The 22,057-nt window shown below is 42.6% G+C and overlaps 1 protein-coding gene across 1 annotated transcript in view; it reads left to right on the top strand.

Annotated features, from left to right (window-relative positions):
* The window catches only part of SLC35F1 (solute carrier family 35 member F1), a 351,959-nt gene that overhangs the window by 298,145 nt on the left and 31,757 nt on the right, over positions 1-22,057 (top strand). The window contains exons 4-6 of the mRNA XM_031456221.2: positions 7,016-7,175; positions 13,534-13,690; positions 15,636-15,688. Coding sequence (XP_031312081.1) covers positions 7,016-7,175; positions 13,534-13,690; positions 15,636-15,688 — 370 coding nt within the window. The remainder of the gene's footprint in view (positions 1-7,015; positions 7,176-13,533; positions 13,691-15,635; positions 15,689-22,057) is intronic.

Genomic DNA, 22,057 nt, shown 5'->3' with positions numbered 1-22,057 from the left:
ACATAAAGATGCATGTCACCCAAAGCAAATTATGGTAGGGAAGGAACACAGAGGGACTTCCCTGTTCTCCCCATGATACCACCCAGGCCAGGGGAGACTGCCATTCCCTTCCAACGCTCTCTCTCCATTCCTTCCTGCTCCACCCCAAAGGGGAAGTAGCCAAATCAGTATCCAACAGGGGACTTTACCATGTGGTGGGGTTGCTATGCCTTAAAAGAAAACAAAAAAGGGGAAACAAACTGTCTTCAGAGTGTTTCACTTGCACCTGTTCTATGGATTGCTGAGAACAGCCCCTTGCTCGAAGGACCCCTGAGACAGAGTCCAAGGCTTGAGGACCATTTACCCCAGTATAGCTGCCTAAGAAAGTTTAGGCTAAGTTAAATCGGAGCGGGAGATAGGAGGCAACACTGCTTCTGCAATACAAGTGTCAAGTTAATACAGCAGGGGTCTGATTTCCATTTGGTTCCTTAAATCTCTAAGGTGAACCATGTGAAACTGTCAATATTCAACCATTTGACCTACCGAAAGGGCCATTCCAAATGGATCAAGCTAGTATTTTCTGCCAGATAGAACCCAGAGGAGAAGAGAAGTAACCACAAGCATCCAACATTAAAGAAGAAAGCAGTACATATAGCAAATTTATACCCAAAAGACAGCCTCTCAGTATAGATATTTTATCAAACTGAAAACATAATGTAGTTCTCAGCTTTTCTGAAGATATTTAAGGGTCATAATCTGAAGATAAAGAAAAAGTCATGCCGAGGCTTTAAGTCTGCGAGCACAGAATGGGAATACTATGGAGATTTCCTCAAATACCTACTTTTAATTTGTGGAGCAATTCTCCCATCTTAGGTGCTTAGATTTCCTTGCCTTCTTCATCCATGTTACAAAGCATATAAACTTGTAACTCAGAAAACATAAAATACCACAATATGTTAACTTTCTGATGTTCTGATGCATATCCACCAAAGTTTAAGGGGTAAAATTCATATTTTGTTCAGGAAATAGGTTAAATATAGTGGAATGGCAGGTGAGGCCATGGGGGCCGGAAAAACTTCATTCTCCCATTCAGCTGGCATTCACTGGGCATGTACTAAATCCCAGGTTCTGAGGGAGCCGGTGGAGGAACGCACAGGTGAACGAGACCCTTCCCTTTTCTCAGGAAACTCATAATTATATAAAGGGATACTCCATTCACTTGTTTATTCAATTTTTGTTGCGAGACCACTTTCTGTGGGCACAGCCAGGCTCTTCGATAAGGTGGGTAAAATCGTCCCTGCACTGCGGGGGCTCACAGGACAAAGAAACAAACCGCTGACCTGGGCCAAGTGTGCCTGGTGGGCCACAGGCTGCTGTCAGCGCGCAGAGCCAGTCTATTAACATCAAAGCGCACAGTTTATAATAGAAGTTCCTCGAGAATAAGCACCAAAATAAGTACGCCTCCACCTCCCCAGGAGGTTGGTGCGGCAGGGCGGGGCTGGGGCGCAGCAACAGGCTGCAGGTGGGGGGGCTTGGGGAGGGTGAGCGCTCAGGCGCCGTTGGCGCCAGCTCCGGGCTGCCTGGGCACTGGGTGCCCCGAGCTGGGCGGGGAGGCGGCGCTGCACTTCACGCTGTGAGGGAGCAATCTGGGGCATAGCTGGAAGGGGCTGGGCCGGAAACGGAGATGGCCGGGCCTCTGTGGGCGGTGGGAATTTCCATCTAGATCCTCCGAGGGGGCCACTGAAGCCAGCACCGCCCTGGGCAGGGGCACCGCTCACCCAGCCGAAGTCCTCTCTCTGCTTCCCCTAGCCAGCCTGTCTCACCCCTGGGAGGCCAGGTGTCCCAGCGTTTGGCCCCCGAAGGCCCCAGCCCCTGGTGGTGTTTCTCAGCATGCAGCTGCTCCAGAACCTGCGCCTTTCCCAGCATCCCAGACTTAGAGTTGTTAACTCAGATGAACCAAAAACTTAGCATTCTGCAAAACCAGGATACAACTGGGGAGATCCACCAAGTCTAAGGAGGCTTGGCAGTCCACGAAAGTAGATTTCACTGATACACAAAAATGTGTCAACTCCCCCAGACTGTCCACTTCCAGGAGGGTGTAGTGACCAAGTTAGGGGAGGGGAGGGGCTTATGAGGGAGCACACATTCAGAAGCTGGGTGGCTGAAGCCAGATTGAGGTGGTCTGGGGAGTGGTGGCAAATGGAGACAACACAGAAGGGAAAGAGAGTCTTGAATGGGTATTAGCAGGAAGAGAAGGTGAGGGAGGGGATAAGAGAGAGCATAACCTAGCGGGATTAAAAAGTTAAGAGAAAGATCCAAAGGTAAGAGATTGGCAGAAGCCAGAGAGAGAGCGCGCCCGCAGAATTTAAATGAGGCTGCAATTCTCCAATATATAACTAAAAGCTTTACTATTATTTGATATTGACTGTCTAATATTGTTCTAAAAGCAACGTCAACACAGATGTTTAAAAAATTATTTAAACAACTTCCAGAAGCTGCACTTGAACTCTGATCTAGGAGTCCAGGGACTGTTTTAGCCCCAACTCAGACACTAACTTGCTTTACTCTTGGACCCTCAGTTTCCTTCTCTATAAAAAGGGTATAGTCATAACTCCCTTAAAGGGCTGTTATGAAGATTAAGTAAAAACTTCTTAAGTATTTTGCAAACTTTAATTTATAAACTGAACAAAACCTACTATAAATGTTATTTAATACTACCAAGTTCAAATAATAACCCTGGTGTTATCACAATGACTTCAGAGAATTTGCCCCAGCCTTCGAGCATGGTATGCCTCATTGCCTCCATCAATAAAATTAAATAACTTGGGATTGTAGACCCCATTGGCTGGTATCACAGGGGGATTAACCTACTCCATGTCAGAAGAGTAAGTTAGCTTAAATCTTTAGGGGGAAAAGATGTTCTGTAAATCTAAGGAATAATGAACACTTTTCTTTCCAAAGTTCTTCATGTTCTTTGAGATTTTTCAGAGCAGAAGATGATTATGAAATAATACTCATTTATTTTTCAGTCTTGATATTTTACAATTTCCTTTGGGGTATAGAAATATATACAGAGAAAGGTAAATCTATGAAAAAGGTTCATGGCAGAATCAGAAGGGTTTTTTGTTCTTTTTCAGAGTTCACAGTCTCAGTTGTGGGTGGTCATCTATTATAATGCTGCTTTCTTTTATTACTCGAACAACCACGTTGCTAAGGAGTTAAGCGACTAGAAAACTATTGGAAAATTATTTTGTCAGTATGTTTTATGCTATATGACCACAGGGGAAAAGCCAGGGCCAAAAATCACTAAAAAATAATAGCCTGTTTACTAACAGCAACTCCCAAACCGTTTTTTGGTCTGTAGTTACCGATGCTGTGGTGAGACCTTCACCTGTAGCAACTCCTGTCATTGACCTTCACTAAAATTTGGTTCCCCCACCAAAAAAAAAAAAAAAAAGACAAGATTGCTACTGATACCAACAGCTTGAGTGACCTTGAGCACATTGCTTCACCTCTTGAAACATCTGAATCCTCAGTTTTTAAATAAAGGGCTCTCAGTGATTCTAAACTGGGAGATACTGCCCCTGAGGGGCACTTGTAAAGGTGTAGGAGCAATTATTTCTAGTGGTCAGGACCCAGTGGTGCTAAATGCCCTGCCGAGAGCATGGAGCAGTCCTGCAAAATGAGGAACTGTCCCACCCCAAATGCCACTAGCAGCTGGATTCTCTCTAATGTCCCTTCTGACAGTCAGTGGTACCATGTGCCTGGCCATTCTTCAATTCACTTAGTCAGCCATTATTGATTCCCTACTGTATGCTGGGCACTCAGCTGCCCAGCTGAAATGTCCCAGAAACCCTGGCTTGTATTGTATCCTTCTTTCCCCTTCTTTCTGAAAGTCCTTCCTACCCCTAGGTCCAACTGGCACTCACAAATACGGATTTTTCAGCTCAACCCATTAATGGAACAGATCCCAGGACTCAAGTGCTTTGGGGTTTCCAATGCCACTGAAAACCAAAAAAGCTCACTTCAGCATCCTCAGAGATTGGATTATGGCCTGGTTTGCCTTCAGTAATTCGGGCATGGAAGCCTTCAGTGTCACTGACCGAGGGCTTCCAGCCAGATAACGAAATCCCAATTGTGGAGCATGTGGCTAAATCTTTTAACTGTTGATTCAATTACTCCTAATTTTTAAAACAAAACACCAACTGTTTTGTGCCCAGTGAAGAGTTTTCACTGGCAAACTCAAATTTCCTAATATACTTAAATGGTGTTTGAGACCAATTGTGAAACCTGCCTTAGAGCATTTTACCGCATCAAGTAGGATCGTTAACTTGCTAATTAACTGTGCAGTGAGTGACCGTGTGCTGTAATGCAGTCCTACCAAGCGTCACCCCTGTACATAGTCCCTGCAGGAGCACTGTGACCTCTGGGCTCAGCCCCGAGCCCATCAGGGTGTTACTCAGCATTATCATTTCACAGTCCCCTTGGGGACAGCTGAGTATTCTGATTGCTTGTTCCATTTTGTAAACAAGAAGAACGAGGCACAGAGAAGCATGAGGGTCTGCCCAGGTCACAAAAAGCTTTTGGGATAGAGGGGCTTCTAAGTGCTATTTACAGTACTAAAAAGCCATTCTGAGGGTCAGGGATGCTTTGCAAATATACAAACGTATTTCAGCCTTTAGTGAATCTTTTTTTTTTTTTTTTTTTTTTTGAGTGAAGGTAGATTTATTCAGAGAGATACATTGACAGGCAAGGGAAAGGCCACAAGGTGTGGGGGCTGGGTGCTCAGATTAAAAGTAGGTACACATTCCATAGACAGAATGCGGGGCTGTCTTGTCTGGAAGAGGGAGAGAGAAGGGGGCAGCTGTGAGGTGCCGTGTTGCTGGTTTTTATGGGCTTGGTGGCTTCATATGCTAATAAGTAGGAGGACCAGTCTAAGGGGAAGGGGCTGGGATTCCCAGGAAGTTGGCCATTTCCCACCCTTTGACCTTTTGTGGCTAGCCTTGGGACTGCCATGGTGCCTGTGGGCATGTTATTCACCATGTTAATATATTACAATGGGAGTATAATGAAGCTCAAGTTCTGCTAGAAGTTAAATCTCTCATCATCCTGAGCCTCAAGGTCTACTGGGGGTTGAATCTTCCATTTTGATGTTAATTGCTGTGGCATTCCTTGAGTGGCTGTGCCCTGCCCCCTTCCTGCCTTATTCCCCCCTCAGAGATTTTACTCCCATAATCTTATGGGGTTGCAGAGGGGTGAAGGTCCATCTTCTGAAACTGCTTCCAGGCTTTCAGCCTTTAGTGAATCTTGGAGACTCTGTTTTGATGATACCGAATATTAAAAATTCTTGTATTTGTTCAATAACTATTATTGGATATTTCTCATGAGCCCACAGGACTCTGGGTACCGGGAATATAGTCCTGCTCTCAGGGACCTCCAGACAAGAGGGGAAGTCAGACTTTATGCCAATAATTCCATATTAATTAAGGATTACTATAATTGACACTATACAGGAGAGGTATAGGATGCAAGGAAATCATCGAATAGGACCTGACCTAGCCTAGGGACCCGAGAAGCTTTCTTGAGGAGGCAGTATATAAGTACAGGTCTGAAGAAAAAGAGGCAAGATGTTCAAGAATTGGATGGAGCATTCCAGAAGGAGAGGGATGCATGAATGAAGAGCCTGAGGCAAGAAGAAAGGGTTTGTTCCAGGTAGGAGAGGATGCTAGCTCAGTCTAGGTGGTGGAAGTGGCATGAGTAGGTTTGAGAGATGTTTAGCAGGTGTAACTGGAAGAATTTGGCAGTCAATTGGATGTAGACAGTAAGAGTGAAGGAAGGTTAGGACTCAACTGCCCTGTATGTGGCTACTGGGCGGCAGGGCCACTTGTTTAAGATTCCAGCAGAGGAGCTGTACTGGGCAGTGGGACAACATCATCAGGTTCTCATTTGGTACATGGAGTCTGAAGTCCTGAGGGCTGTCACTTTGTCTAGTGGAGACCCTGCCTCTGATGGAGTGTCCAAAGGTCACTGTATATTACCAGGGTGTGATAGAGACAATCAGCTCTGTAGAGTCCAGAGCATGTGTTTGGAAGCAGGGTAATAGACTGGCACTGAGGATCTCATAATTTACAAAACGCTTTCACACATATTATCCTCGAACTTCACAATGATCACTGTTAAAAGTCAGTAGGAGTTATTATCTTCATTATACTACCAAGAAATTGAGGCTTCCTGAGTGTGTGGTTTGCCTAAGGTCACACTGTTCTAAGTAAGGATCTAGTATCTGGATTCAGGTCTTCTGGCTCCTGAAACAGAAGTCTTCACATTACCTCACTGCATGACCGGAGCAAGCTCTCCACCATCTCTTAGATGCAAAATATTTGTGCAAAATGTACAAGAAATGAAATCAAAGATTTTTTTCTTTACTCTGTTCATCCTTGTTTCTCTCTCCCTTTTTTTCACTCTTTTTTGACAACAGTATTTCAAAGTATTTGTAAATTTTTGAGATTAATATTTGTACTTATAATTAGAGCAGATTTTTTTAAGAGTGAACTTTCAAAGAGAGATTAAAGTAACTTTTGTTGGTAGTGGGGAGAAAGTTTTCTGGGAGAAATGAAGTTCAGCTTTTGTCTAAATTCTCTGCCTCCTCACCTCCCATTCCCAGATATACCCCCAAAGTTCTGGGACCATCTAAATGGCTCAATATATTCACCCCAGTATATGTTCCCATGGAGTCAGCCAGGGTGCTTAGGAAGACGGAGGCTGAGCTGCCCTGACACCATAAAGGCAGAAGAATCTTCACCACCAGCCTGACTTATTTTTTTTTTTGCCTTCTCCTCTCTTCTTGGGGATGTTTAAGTAAGGTCAATGTGCATTTGTTTCAGAGTCTGTTTTAATTGCATAAGTTCTGGGTCTACCCAAAAACACAGGTTCATGGGAAATTCCCTTTCTACAGAGCCAAGGTGTGTTTCTTGGAAAGCTTGGAAAGCTTCCCTCTGAAATTCCTGTTGTTGATAACCTCCCTCCCTCCCCGTAGCTCCTGGACTGCTTTGTGATCCCGGTTGTGATTTTGCTCTCCTGGTTCTTCCTGCTGATCCGGTACAAGGCTGTACATTTCATCGGCATCGTCGTCTGCATCCTGGGAATGGGCTGCATGGCGGGAGCGGATGTGCTTGTGGGAAGGCATCAGGGAGCAGGTGAGTCTCTGTATGTTCACCAGGTTACTTGCCTCTGTGGGGGAAACCAAGGCAAGGCATGGAATGTTCATGATTGGGTGGAAAAAAGAAACCTGGTCTTCCTAATGTCTGTGTCTTAGTCGCGTTTGCTCCCACACTTTGAACAGCGAGCAGCACCTAGGAGGTACTTAATACATTTTTCTTGAGTGAATGAAGGAAGTAAAATACAGCTTTTATGCCCTTTCTACAAGAATTCAGAGACATTCAGACTGTGTTTAAAGCTGAGAGTCGGGACCCACTTGAAGGATGTGTTGGCCCCAGGCCAGCTGCTGAGAGATGGTATCAGGGGTCGGTCCACTCTTGAACCACAAGGACCTGCCCCAACCTGCCCTCTGACTCTTTCTCTCCCAAGCCAAAGACTGAGCTTTCAAACTACTGGTAAGGGTAGGTATATAAGCCTAAGAGTGGATATTTAAACTTTGAAGACTAGATTAGGAATACTCGATATTATTATGAGGGAGAGCTAAGTTCAGTCTCCTCATGCATGGTGTTTCGTTGATTTATTTGTTTCGGGGCAGGATTTGGGGTAGCCATTACAGGTAATTACCTTATAGACCTAAGGTCAAACATCAAGTTGTACTCATCAAATCTTTTTGGGAGCACAGATCTAGAATGGTTTCCAGAGGACCACTCTGGAAAACATTTTAAAGCATTGTAATTCTTTAAAATGTACCTAAAATCCTTGAGCTCCAGAAGGTTTCAGGGGGCAGAAAAAAATGATGTTCTTTGTTAGCATCAGGAACAGGACAGAAAGTACCCAGTCTTTTATAGTTTTGGAATTGCCTTCCTTCTAGGGAAGTAGAGATAAAAAATTAAAATTGGGGCATTTCTCTTTATGAGACTAGGTCATAGGAAGGACCTGAAATGAATGTCATTTATGTTTTTAAGTTGCATCAGAGAGCTTTATGGCTGAAAGGGATCTTGTTCAGCTCCTTTGTATTTGACACACAAGACGCAAGGAAGTCTAGTGAGTTGCTCAAGGTCAGAGAGCTGAGTGAACGGGGCTAGAATCCAAGGCTCCTGACCTCGTGGGCAGGCTTCCCTCTCTCTCCCATGCTGCTGGGAGCTGAAGACACAACACAGAGCAAAAGAGGAACAGCCTCTGCCCTCAGCAAATGCTGCCTACACAGCGTAATCAGTCTCACCTCAACAGATGGACTGAAATACATACACCAGCTTTTCCCAAGTCCTGCTCTCTGGGACAGTGGTTCCATGGGATATTGATGGATGTCACGTGAAAAGGCTAGTTTTACGCTCTATGCTCATCATGATCCAGATATTGACCATCTCTTTGGACCAATCAGACAGTATTTTTGTCTGATACAATGTGGCCAGTTGTTATAAAGTCACAATTTCTTTACACTTTCTCAGCTTTACTTGAATTATGTAAGCACAAACTAAGCAGCATGTGCTCTTACTTATGAAAATTTTGCTTTGCTGAACCCTCGCCATTCACACTGGCCATCATTTTGCATTCATCGTCAAAGAAGGTAATTGTCATGATAAATCTAAACATTTACACCCAGAATGTTAAACTAACTTGAACTGATTTCATTAGGTTGTATTCACTAATCCTGTAAAAAATGTTTTCTTGATTTCAAATGAAGCGTTAGGAAAGCAGTACTAGTAATATTTTTAAAAAAAGGAAATAAGAGCATTTGACAGTCTTTCAGAAGGGGTCGTTTTTAAAAACAACACGGTAGCGGAAACATGCTGGAGTGATGTTTGATCTGTTCCTGTGAATCTGTTTTAAGGCCCACAGCATCATTCTTGTTGTGACTTTTAAAGTGCCAGAGTTAACAGAACTAAATTTTGTCATTGTTGAGTACCATCCATGCTTAAGTAATGGTACCCAAGTCTACGGCATGATGTTCTGAGGGCAACCCGAAGTTAGGATCCAAGGGCTCATTTTACAAAATGATTGCACATGCTTTACATCTATCAAAATGCTAAATTAGGCAGCAATTTAAGTTATCGTATAAAATGCTCTGAAAAAAGAAAATAACACACTGGTTTTGAGGACAGTATAATCCTTGTGTGCATCATTATCAAAAATGTTCCATTTGTTACCACCATTACCGTAGAACTGGTTCAGTTGCATTAATTAACCAGAGACAGAACTTTTCTAAAGTCCTTCAGGCACTCACTGGGACTTCAACCAGGCATTTAACTCGGTATAAATTGTCATCACCGTATCAGGAGCTTTTCACAGGAAAAGAGAATGAACTGACTTGGTCCTTTTTATATTGTTTAATCTGTGGTTCACATTAACTTGGAATTTTGAGAATTCCGTCCTCAAACATAGTGATATCAGCCGTGGAGACTCTGCCTTGGGGTCCGTGGAGTGGTCTACAAAGTGGGACGGATGCAAACAACACTTAGGTTCCAACTCTGTGCTTGTCATAGGAAAGCTGATCATGCTCTAGAGGTAGTCCCATGCCTCTGAGCTCACCTGAAAGGAGATGTCTTTTCCAAGTTTGTCAGTGAAAATCGGTGGACCTAAGGTGTACATTTTCTCTCTGCCACCTTCCTCCACATACTGGCCTCCTCTGAAAGACCAGCTCTGCCTTTACTGATGCACAGAGGGAAAGACATGCAATAAAAGTGGCTCCTGAGAATAAGACAGATGTTGGACGGTGTAAAAATGACTTAGGCCAGCGAGATTTCCCCATGACATTTCTGCTTTCCTCGGAAAACTGATGGATGTAAAAGGGAAGGTTAGAAAATAATAGGATCAAGGTAAAACTCAATTAAAGTAGATCCTAAATATATAGGATCATATTTCATAAAATGTATTTCTTGCTCTTCAAAATATCTTCTTTCTACTATAATGCATTTATTGCATCTTATAGTTCATTTACCAAAGACGTTAGATAACCATAATGACATTTTTTCTTAGTGTAGACATAATTCTATATTTATTTCAAAGAAGAGGAAATATTTTCAAGGAGCTAGATAATTAAACATAATCAAGTAAAAGTGACAATTTTATTGGTGCCAGGCGCTTTCCCATGCATTATCTCAGTTAATCCTCCTAATTATGCAAAGAAAGTATTTTTATTCTCTTTTTTGCAGCTGAAGAAACCAAGGCTCAGGAAAGATAAGAAACTTGTGCAGGGCACACCAGTCCTAAAAGGTGTGGCCGAGATGTGAGATCTTTCTGCTGTACCACTAATACTTATTTTTTCCATAATTGTGACCCTTACAAGAAATATACTATTGTTTTATTGTAGTAACTTCGGATGAATGACTGTCCCAGATTGCCCAGAATGGAGAGTTTCCTCAAATGCAGGACTTCCTGTGCTAAAACCAAGAGAGTCAGGGAAACAAAGCAATTGGTCACATTTAAAACTCAAAATAGTGAATGAGATGGGTTCATTTTCATAAATTGCATTAATAATCTTTCAACACTCTAGACTACTATAATTCACCACTTATTCTTGAAATAGTGGCAAGTAGTGGTTTTAATAATCTGCCCTCTTCTCCTCCTATGACCACGCAGACACCAATATTCCTCCAAATATGATGTTTCTAGTACTTAATAAAAAATCTAATAAGGAAAGCCAGTTCTTGCAAAGCAATTATGACTGCATTGATTAGAACCAAGAAGTAATCCAAAATGAGAAATGGCCAACCCAGACAGGTGGTGATTTAAAGGGAATGACTGATTCACTCCTTTTAACCAACATTTAGTGAACACTTAGTAAGTGCCAGGTGATGTGCTAAGCACTTTACATTATTTTGTGTTTTTAAATCTTACGGATATTATTTTAGCTTTCCTCACCATAACCTCATTTTTAAATAAGAAAACTGAAATCAGAAAGACTGTAGCTTACATAATGTTCAACAACTAACATAAGTGACAGATATGTGATTAGAACCCATGTCTACCTGAAATGAAAGATTCAATCACCACTCAAAATCTTTACCATGGGGGTAGACTAAGACCTTTTCTGTCAGCTCAACTCACTTAAACATTTACTGAGAGTTTATATCGTGCCAGGACCCGTGCTAGGGACCACACAGAATGTAAAGCCAAGTGAGTCACGTCTAAGCCCCTCAGGCCTGCTGGGTAAGAACACAGGGGTGGAGGGGAAAACACGCATACTAACAGGTAACAGCCACGGGGCAGAATGCAGTGGGGGCCGTGCACAGCTACCGTGGTGTGAAATTCAGAGGAGAGAAAGAAGGCACTGGGTTGAATGGACTTCTTATAGTTTCAGATGTGTCCATTTACCCCAAATTTGCAAAACATTATCACTCATTGTGGTTTCATCCATACGTAAATGACAGATCTGCTGGATATAATTTTCCCCATGAACATTGCACAGAAACTGGTTCCACCATGTCAGGAATGTATTCCATTAATAGTGCATGAAATGTGGAGTGATATGTTGTAATTTCCGGTTAACTAGGTACAGATTGTAGATACAAAATATTAACCCTAGTACTTTCTTCTATTTATTTCATATCAAACACTTTGTTATATAATATGGTTGGATAAAGTCATGTCCTGGTTAATTCAATTATATTTAATCATCTAAAATTTCATACATGCTGTATGTATGTGTATCCATTTTTAAATGATTTAAAAACTGATAAATACACTTACTACTGAAATTTTAATAAGTAATATTTAATCTTTCTAGTCACTGATTACTTAGGAGGTACTTCTGAACTTGCAGTTACACAATACTGTATTATTATTAGCAATAATCTTCACTGCACTGGTGAAAATTCAAAGTACTGGGGAGTAGATTTCATGTAGTCAAAGGCCAGTCAACCAAATAGGCCGTGATGGTACAGATGTGGAGTTTGAGAAAGATTGGTGAGACTATTCATTGGAGTAGTGTGGACTTTTAAAAGATAGACTGATGTTTCCCTAATTTCTATTAAAATATTCCATTATAATTAGCGTTCCTGAATCCATTCATGTAAAATTAATTTCATTAACAAAGAATTCCATCAAGCAGGACTTCCACACATCACTAATACAACAATAATTGATATTTGTAATAATGGCCCCACTGTCACAGTATCATCACAAGATTCTGAAATGGCTCTTGAATGAAAAGGGACTGAATCTTGTTCATTATAATTTTATCATCTTAGTAATAGATGCTTTTTATTTTACGGGTTATTCCTCAAATGAACTACTTAAAATTTAAAGTTTAGTCGTGATTTTCTAGTTGACACATAAAAAAGATTAATCAGGTTGCTCTTACAGCTCTTAACTTCCCCAGAAGTTGGACCCAGGGACTTCCCAGGAGGAGGTCTGGTTTCTCATAGGAGCCTCATCACATTCTTGGGTCATCTGCCCCCGTGAACTCAAGGAGGGCTCCCAGCCCTCGCAGGTCTAGATTCTCAGCTCCATCCTCTTGAGGGTGACCCCAGCAAGCTCTCCTGCCTTTCGTGGTCTCTCACTGACCCTTACCAAGAGTGGGAAGTTGCCTTAGAAAAAGTGACACCATTTGCAGTTAATATAATCTCCAGAGGTGACCACAGAGGCACGAGTGATGAGCTCTTTCCCCATTCCCAGCCCAGGTTCTTTTATGTGAAGCCTCTTCCTCAAGACTGCTCAGGGCTCCTAACTGTGCAGTGAGAATCTGACTCTACAGTTTTAGATTGTTCCCGCTACTCTGGGAACCCAAGGCTACTCTGAGGGGCGTCTCTCCCTTAGAATCACGCTGGAGAGAACACCCTTCTCTCCTACACGTCTCCTACCCCGGAGCCGCCTGTGTGCTGAGCTCCCGTGCACAGATGCACAGACTGCACAAGGGCCCGAACCCCGTGAGGCCACCGGCTGCTGACTTCCTCTCTCCTTCCCTGTCTCATGCTTCCTGGAGTGGAGAGAATTTGCCTAATTGTAGGAAATAGCCAGGTACAGAATTTATGAGAGATTGGACATAAACCAAAACTGACCCAAACTGAATTTAGAACAAATAGATATTTTTTATGAAAGAAAAAAATATTAAATGTGATAATGAATTTCGTATATGTTTCACTCTTATGTTACTTACTTTAGAGGAGTTGAAAAATTCAAACCGTAATCCCTGTCGCTTGGACAGAAGACTGGGGCTTTGCAGAGGGCAGTCTAGAAGAAGCGGGTGCCTCTCCTACCTAGGGAAGAGTTCTGGTTGGGTAGACATGGGCAATCTTTTTAAGTCACAGCATATCTGGACTTTACTGAATCTCAGTTGGCAAATTACAGAAATTCTATAAAAATGTCAGAATAGAATAGGCATAGGAAGCTAATTTTGCTGGTGCCAAATTCTTAGGAAAATTTTATTGAAGTTTCCTCTGCTTTTTCGGTTCCTAGGGGAAAATAAGCTGGTAGGGGACCTTCTGGTCTTGGGAGGAGCCACGCTCTACGGCATCTCTAACGTCTGGGAAGAATACATCATCCGAACCCTGAGCCGAGTGGAATTCCTGGGGATGATTGGACTCTTCGGGGCATTTTTCAGTGGAATCCAGTTGTGAGTAAAAATAACAAGAAATCCAGGCCGTAAATGCTGCTAGGGCTTGTCCTTACATGTTTTTTTTTTTTTTCCTTACATATTTGGGGTATAGTTATTCACTTTGTAAAAATCAAAGCTGGAAACCTGTCTCATGAAATCTGAAAACTCAGTATCTTTGCTAGTAAATTTCTTCCAAACCAAACAATTTTTTAATAAATTTATTTAATGGATTTTGAAGATAAAGCCTTAGAATAAGATAAAGCCTTAGAAATACATTTATTCTCCCAAACCAGCCAATGAGGTTTTGCTTAGAGAAGTAGAAAAATTAAGTATAAATACCATAGTTTGATACACTTCCAAAAAGGGACATTCTGTTTACTAGTGACAACCAGTAGATTAGTTTCACTAGTAACCACCATTGGAAAGCTTAAAGTTTAAATTTGCCCTTTTATAAATTTTTTCTTTTATTGCCCATGGATTTACAAATATGAGTGAACCATATTTCAAATTCATCTCTTAGAAATTTAGTATTTCCATTTTCCTTAAATGGGTGAAGACTTAACACAGGCGTTCACTAAGTATCAAAAAGTCAGAAACACCAATTTTGCAATAATTCTGGCATTGCTGCATGTAAGTCATCACTGACTAGGGCCTCGGAAATTGTTGTGAGACTAAGTGTCAAACAAAGCATAATTTCCCGTCAATAAAGACCATGCACTTTAGTTTCACATTAGAGATCAAGAATGACAGTATTACCTCCTGTCTCATTTCACCAAATCCCTCTCTGCAAGACAAGTAACTCTGATTTCACCAAATCACTTTCTCCAAAGCAAGTACTTTGTAACTGTATTGGTCAGTGTCTGAAATTATTTATGGAAGATACTTTGGCATCACTTTAAACATGTTTTGCAAATAGGCTGTTTCTAGGAATCCTCCAAAACTTCAGGATCCTGAGATACAGCGGAAAAGCTCCACAGCAGACAAGGCGTGGAGATGGGAAGACTCTCTAAGAAAGATTTATTTTTGGTTCATTTTGAAAGCATGATGGCATTTTAAAGTTCCTAAATTTGGTGCTTCAGCTTTGTGAGAGGAAAAGAAATTGCCTAGTTCAGCTGTTCATAACCAGCATTTTGGAGACGGATGGCTCATTTTATAGATTATTATTCTTTAATCCAAAAGATACATTCGGAGACTTAGCACTCATTTGTTTCAGTTAGAGTCTGATGGGCTTAGAGCTGATGGGCTTCAGAGACAATGCTGCCAAAACAGTGGAAGTGGCACAGGGGTGTGTTTGGCAAATGGGACGCGTTGAGGGCACACTGAAACCAAAGTGACACTGGTGGAGCCGTCTCCCCTCCCCTCCTGGTCCTCTTCCAGAACAGTGGTTCTTCCTCAGAGTGTAGTTCTCTGAGGAGCAGCCCTGGCAGCACATGAGAACCTGCCAGAAACCCACATCCCTGGGCCCCCCCTCCTCCAGATCTCCGGAATCAGAATCTCGAGGGAGGGGACCCAGGACACTGTTTTAACACACTCTGCAGGGGGCTTTTTTGTACATTTAAGTTGGAGAACCATTGCCCTGGAGAGTGCGCAATCAGAAAATGGATTAAACCTGCAAGCGTGGAGATTTGCCAAACCTCACTCTTTTTAGAAAGCATCTAAGCAAGAAGCAAAGGGTAGAGGCCTATGGGAAGCAGGGAGAGGCGGGGGCAGGACTGTGGAAGGTCTGTGCTCCACCATGCCCGCCGGCTCGCTCTCAACCCTGCTGCCCATGCCCAACCAGACCTGCAGGGGTAAACCTCAGGCTAGGCTGCCTGATTAGACTTGTCTTTGCATAATCCCAAATTATTTTTGAAATGCAATTGATTGCTTCATGATTTGTATAAATCTGGTAAGAGAAAAAAAAAACAAGAAGTAGGATGCATTATAATCTTGCTCATCAGGCCTGCTTTCTTTCAATTCACAGAGCTATAATGGAGCACAAGGAGCTGTTAAAGGTGCCCTGGGATTGGCAGATAGGTAAGGGGTTGTCTCACCTAAGATGCTGTTTTCAGTAAACCTGAGAAAAAATGTTTGGAGAATGATGAGGGTGGCGGTGAAGCATGAACAGGGGAGGGATTTAGACTACTGGGGACAAAAGTGAGACCCCCTTGCCACTTCAGGGGTTCTTGCCCACTAGAAGACTGAACAGTATGGTGCATAATGTTTCTTAATCGAGCCTCTGCCCATTATCATCGTCCCAAAGCCATTAGTGTAGACACAGAAGTATGTTATTAGGTTAAAGACCAACTGGAGAGAAAAAAATGCCTCCAGGCAGTGGTGGGACATAAATGACAGCGATTTGGTCTAACCAAGAAACACAGAACTGATGTGATCATTAAAAAGTGGCACTTCAGTAAAGGAAAAAAAATCTGAACTTACCAAAAAGGCACAAAAGAAAACAATGTCATGAGCATTCTGAGCTCATAAAAACCTTTTCAGAAGAGAGCAGTTTGCACAAGAGAAACAGTTAACTGATCTCCAAACGGACTTGGTGGAAAATACCAGACACACTTTGAGCTACTTAATCGTCATCCAGGGCATCTCAGATGCCACCTGTTTCAAAAGTCACTTTTCTCTAAAAAAAAATTTAGGACAAGGATTTAAGATCTGAGGTGATGCCCTAGCAATACTGATCACACAGTAGGCCCTGGAAGGGACCGACACGGAATATCCTAAGCCCCGAAGGCATCCCCTCCGTGTCTAAACCAAGATGCTGAGTTTCCAGCGATGAGCATAGAGCTTGGCTTCTGGGGGTGCCTGGAAAATGTATGCCTGGTGAGTGCAGATGAGGGGTGAAAATACACCCCACTCTGAAGCTGGCTCCTTGAGTCATCTCCAGCTTCTACGAGCACTCATAGAATTGACAGCTTCAGCCAAATTCCACTTCTCCGAACAAGGACAACAGGGACGTAATCCTCCCTGCACCACTTTACCTACCCCTGGCCCTGAAACAGCCAAGGTCGACTTGCTGCTGATAGAATTCCCTCTGAAGGGACACTGGGAGCTGCAGAATTAAGCACGACTCCCCCTGGGGTTATCTCTAGTGACTTCAGGAGCTGACCAGCCTTTTGTCTGTCAGAGTCCTGCCATTTAATTTCTCTCAAGTTTCGCCGTAGAATATTACAATTAAATGAAAATCAGTAGAGAGCAGGGGATGCTGAGAGGCGAGGAGGGCATCTGGGAAGGAAACCAGCTGCGGGTTACAGCTGTCGCTGCCTTTATGACTCTGAGTCAGGATGTTACCCATGCTTGGTAACACTTTACATGCTGTGGTCCGTGCGTATAAATTAATTTTATGTTATTGGTAATGGCACTAATAAAAAATAATTTGTCCTCTAATTATGTGGATGTCATGTGCGTGTCCACTGAGGTTCTGTTATAACGCAGTGTTAGTTAAACATGTCATGAAAAGGTAGTTTTACTCTGAACTCTCGCTTTGTCATTGAAATGTCAATCCCCCGTAGCCCAAGGGGATGAAGGGCAGTATAAAACAGCACATCATAGAGTCATTCGTTTAATTCCTGATTGGAAATGAGGCTAAAAGGATCCGGAAAAGGAACCAAATATTCACCCTTTTCTTTCTGAAGCATGGATAAGGGTTGAGTTTTTTTTACACCAGAGCCACCTTTATCCTCATACCTCATCCTGACCTACCACGATGTTCTATTGCTTCGCTTGGTTCTAGGCACATAAACTCAGTGAATAAATATTTATTAAATGAGTGAATGAATGAATGAATGAATGACAAGCAAAGGAGATGGCCTGTCCTGCCCTCTCTCATCTGACAAAGATAGAGACAATAGGGAAGCGGTGGAGACAGAGGCAGGAAGCTCAGGCTTGGCGTGGTGCTTTCTTCCTGGGAAACCATCTACTGCAACTCATGGACCCGAGAGGCAAGGAGACATCAAGGGATCAGCCTCCTCTCCAAGCATCCCCACGCTCCGCGGGAAGTCACCCAAGAGTGCCCAGCTGATCACTGTGTCCCAGTGGAGAGCTCACGGCACCTTAGTTAGGAGACCAAAATCCAAGACTATCTTTATCTCCCACCATCTGTCAATGCGTTTCTGTCCCTTCCCTCTCTCCACATCAGTAATCCCCATCATGCAGTCTCTTGGCAGCTCATATGGTTGCCGTTTTGTCCAAGTAAAAAGATTTTTTTCCTACAGACTAAGTAGGATAATAAATGTGTTTTATATTTTGTGAACTTGCAAAGCATTTTTTTTAACAGATTCTGTTATTTTCTTATAGCATTGGCCAATTGCAAGATACAAAGAATAATTAAAAGAGACAGATAATAGTTATTGTTGCTGTTTGTTTTTATTTCTTTGTTTTACTTTGCCGAACAGAAGGACTGGATCTGCTTATGTAATCATGAAAGTCAAGTGAAAGATAGGACCTAATGGAGCTCCATTCCCCTATGGAGCAGGCGTGTCAGAGTCACAGTCAGAAATCAAATAGCTTAAGCATTTCCTTTACCCCATTTGCCATGTTGTGTTAAAGGACATGTGAAGAAGTGTTAGTTGATGTGAAAGTCTAGGGTCAGAGGAAGGAAAAGTGTGCGGCGGGTCAGCCAGCACTGGTTCCTGGTGCACTGGGGTTTCACTTTCCTTGTCATGGATGATGCTTTTTGGCTTTTTCCTGGCGGCCAAAACATGAGATTTGACCTTTCCCTGAAGATGCAAAGTCAGGACCACGGGTCTTAAAAATCATTAAGAATACAGGTCCCTCCCTGCTCCTTTTTTTTTTTTTTTTTTTTTTTTTTTTGCTTCTCACTGGCTGTTTTATTATTTTTTTAATTGAAGTATAGCTGGTTTACAATGATGTGTTAGATTCTGGTGTGCAGCAAAGTGATGATTCAATTATATATAGATTCTTTTTCATATTCTTTTCCATTGTGATTTTTTACAAGGTATTGAAAATGATTTCCTGTGCTGCTTATGGTGTTAAGCAAATTCTTGTCAGTCTGATTCTTAGTTTTCTCATCTGTTACATAAAAGATACTATTACCTATATTGAAGGATGGATGTTTGAATTCCGTAAGGTCATAAATGTGTTTTTGGTGCTGGAATATAGAAGGTGCTTAATAAGTATTAATTGACTGCACACACACACACACACACACACACACAAAGATTCCCTGTGCCATACAGTAGGTCCTTGTTGTTTATCTGTTTTATATATAGTAGTTTGTATCTGTGAATCCCAAACTCCTAATTTCTCCCTTGCCCCATTCTTTCCCCTTTGGCAACCATAAGTTTGTTTTCTATGTCTGTGAGTCAGAATATAGCCTTTCTTTTTACTGATGTTGAACCACAGTCCTGGGGATCCAAGGCCACTTCACTGGACTCACTGCTGCCTGTGGTGGGACTGATTTGCACCATCTGAGCAAGCTCACCAGTCTGGTGCCTTTTACAGACTTCACCTAATGCATGTGTCCTGAGAAACCATCTTACCAAGCCTTTATTTTTAAGACTCAAAAATAATGTTTTAAAAATCTAGTCAAAGGAAAGTGAAAGACAGAACACCAGTGGGATCCCAAAGAAAGTGATGAGATAAAATCTATGCAGCAAAACAGACACTGTATACGTGTATATATCATATGTGTGTATATATACAAGTACATACCATGCCTATCATGCATGAACATGTATATCACATAGCATATGACGTGTCATAGGCATGTGGTATACTGTGTATATGTCATGTATAAAACGTGACACTTATAACAGTCAAATGGGATGCTCCATCCATGCCCTATTTCTTTTTATAATTATCAAACAACATAGACTAGTGGTAGGCACTCAGAATTTAAAGTCAGGCAGCCTGAGTGACCTGGAGGCAAGTTACTGGACCTCTATATGCTCCTCTTTTGCCTGTTTACTCGGCAATCCATTTCTTACCCTTACTCTGCTCTGCATGCAGACTCAGTGACTCAAGCAAACTATGCTTCCCAGGCCGCCTTGTTAACTGGCTTCCGGGGAGGTTTGGCCAATGGGAGTGGGTAGAAGGAGCTTGGATGGTGGGAGGAAGAAGGAAACCAGGGTGTGTCTCCCTGTTTCAGGTCAGGTCTCTAGAAATGGGCGGTGTCCTCTGTGATTATACCTCCTCTGGGCCTCCCTAACTTCTGACTCTGCTGACGTGGCCTCTTCCCTGGATCTCTCTGGCTGCGGGGTGCGAATAATTTACCGCTGTTGCTAATGTCTGGGTTGCCTTACCATCCCAGTTTCCCCATCACCCATCCCAACGACCTTTGTAACTTGTGCTCCATACTGAACCTGGTATGGACGTGGCTTTTTTGACCAGTACACCCTATAGGCCTGTTTCCTCTCATGTATAAAGAGGATAACAATAGCAATGATGTGATACTGTTGTGGAGATTAATTCATGCATATAAAGTGCTCTATTAGCATCAGCTGCTAGTGTTCTTTCCAGTTTCTTTAGCTAAAAATCTCTTTAGTGCATGAGGACAATAGCTACCAAATTCTATCTTTAGTGAGAGAAAAAGTGTGTCAAATAAGAAATGGTTATACGTAGACTTTGTCTACAAACGTAGTTATCGCAGCCATTATGTGGTTGTCGGTCAAAAAGCAATTCGGTTTGTTTGCTCATGTTGATCGAGTGTTTGAAAACCCCGCACGGACAGCAGGTTGGGCCTTCAGATGCATCGCTAACATCTGTTAACTAGCTAAGGTCCCCGGAAGAGCAGCAGATCAGCAAATTGCAGCAATACCGCCTCCCCCTCCTCTTAATCATGTGTTCAGTTGGCTGACTGTGCTTTGCTCACCAAATGGGATATTCACGCACAGAAACATTGGTTGATGCAGCTAAGCGATTCACTGTGATGGTCTATATATTCCACCTTCACCCCCCTGAATTTCATTTCTGCAGTTTTTAGGAACAGGTTTTAAATGGCCAAGCCTGGAACATCCCCCGGTAGCCTGATGAGTAGAGGGGAACTCGGCTCTGTACCTGTTTTCCTACAGTCCTTGGCTCACCAATTGTGCTTGTAAAATCACACCTCTGCTCCGAGCCTGCCGATTGTATACTCACTCCCTACTGGACAAGTCCTGTTGGATGCTGCATAAACATCTAAAATGTAATGTGTTCAAAAATGGAGCTTTTAATTTCCCCTGAAAATCTGATCCTAATGCTCAGTTCTCTCCGTAATGGTGTCATAATTCACCCAGTTTTTAAATTAGCCAGAACCCACGTGAACCCGTAGCTGTCTTTCATGCTGTCCCTGTTTTCACTGCCTCCATCCAGTCTTCCACCAGGGCATGTTGGGTCTTCACAGACCAGCCACTTCCCTTCAACTCCCCTGCCATTCTGAGCAAAGCCACCAGCATCTCTTGCCTGGCCTTCTCCCCCACTTTTTCCCGTCAGTCCTTTCTCCACACAGTAGCTGAAGTCATCTTTCAGAAATGTAGAACAGACCTTAGCCACCTGCTACAAACTCTTCAATGGCTTCCCGTTGCTGGAATAAGATACTGATTTCTTTCTAAGACCTCCAAGGCCAGGATGGGGCCAGTATAGCTCAGTGTTAGAGGGCCTGCTTAGCATGCACAAGGTCCTGGGGATTGAGCTCCATGAAAAATTTAATAAATAAATAAACCTAATTACCTCCCCCCAAAAAAGAAAAAATAAATTAAAAAAAAAAACAACTTTAAAAAAGTTTTTAAAAATTATTTTTAACAAAAAGACCTCTAGGGCCTGCATAATCCATCCTCTCCCTAATTTTCCAACCTCCTCGAGGTCTTTTCATTTGTAGGTCTCCCTGCCTAAACTCTTCTTCCCCTGGCTTCTCCCCTGGCAAACTCCTTTTAGCCCCAAAGCCTTCAAGGTGAATGCCCCTCCACAAAGAAGCCTTACCCAGTCACCCCTCGTAAAGCAAGCCCCTGCCATTCCCCATAAGGAGCCCTTTCCTCCTTCACAGCACTAATGCCAGCTCCGAGTGTCTCCTCTCTCCTGTTCTCCATTGCATGGCTGGCCCGTAGCAGGGTCCCTAGAGCACAGCAGGTACTCAGCAAATACATGGGTGAATAATTGAGTGAGTATAAAACATCAGCTCTCACATGTGAGATTCCACAGTGTGCTGGGGATGGCGATGGAATGGCTGGATCCTGGCACTTCCCAGCCCAGTCATGTATAATCTAAATCAATGATGCCTAAAAACAAACAAACAAAAAAGATTTTGGTGCCTAGACTATGTCCTGATCAAGTTTGATTCTTTTTGGTGGACTGATTTAAGGATATGTCTTGCCCCAAGTCTGTTAATCCCAGATTCCTTAAAAGAATACTGAATTCATTTTTATGTCTTTTCACATATTAATCATAGGTTATGTAATA

This window comes from Camelus dromedarius, chromosome 6 (assembly GCF_036321535.1).
Source record: "Camelus dromedarius isolate mCamDro1 chromosome 6, mCamDro1.pat, whole genome shotgun sequence".
Taxonomy (NCBI): Eukaryota; Metazoa; Chordata; class Mammalia; order Artiodactyla; family Camelidae; genus Camelus; species Camelus dromedarius.
This window is presented reverse-complemented; position numbering and strand designations above follow the sequence as displayed.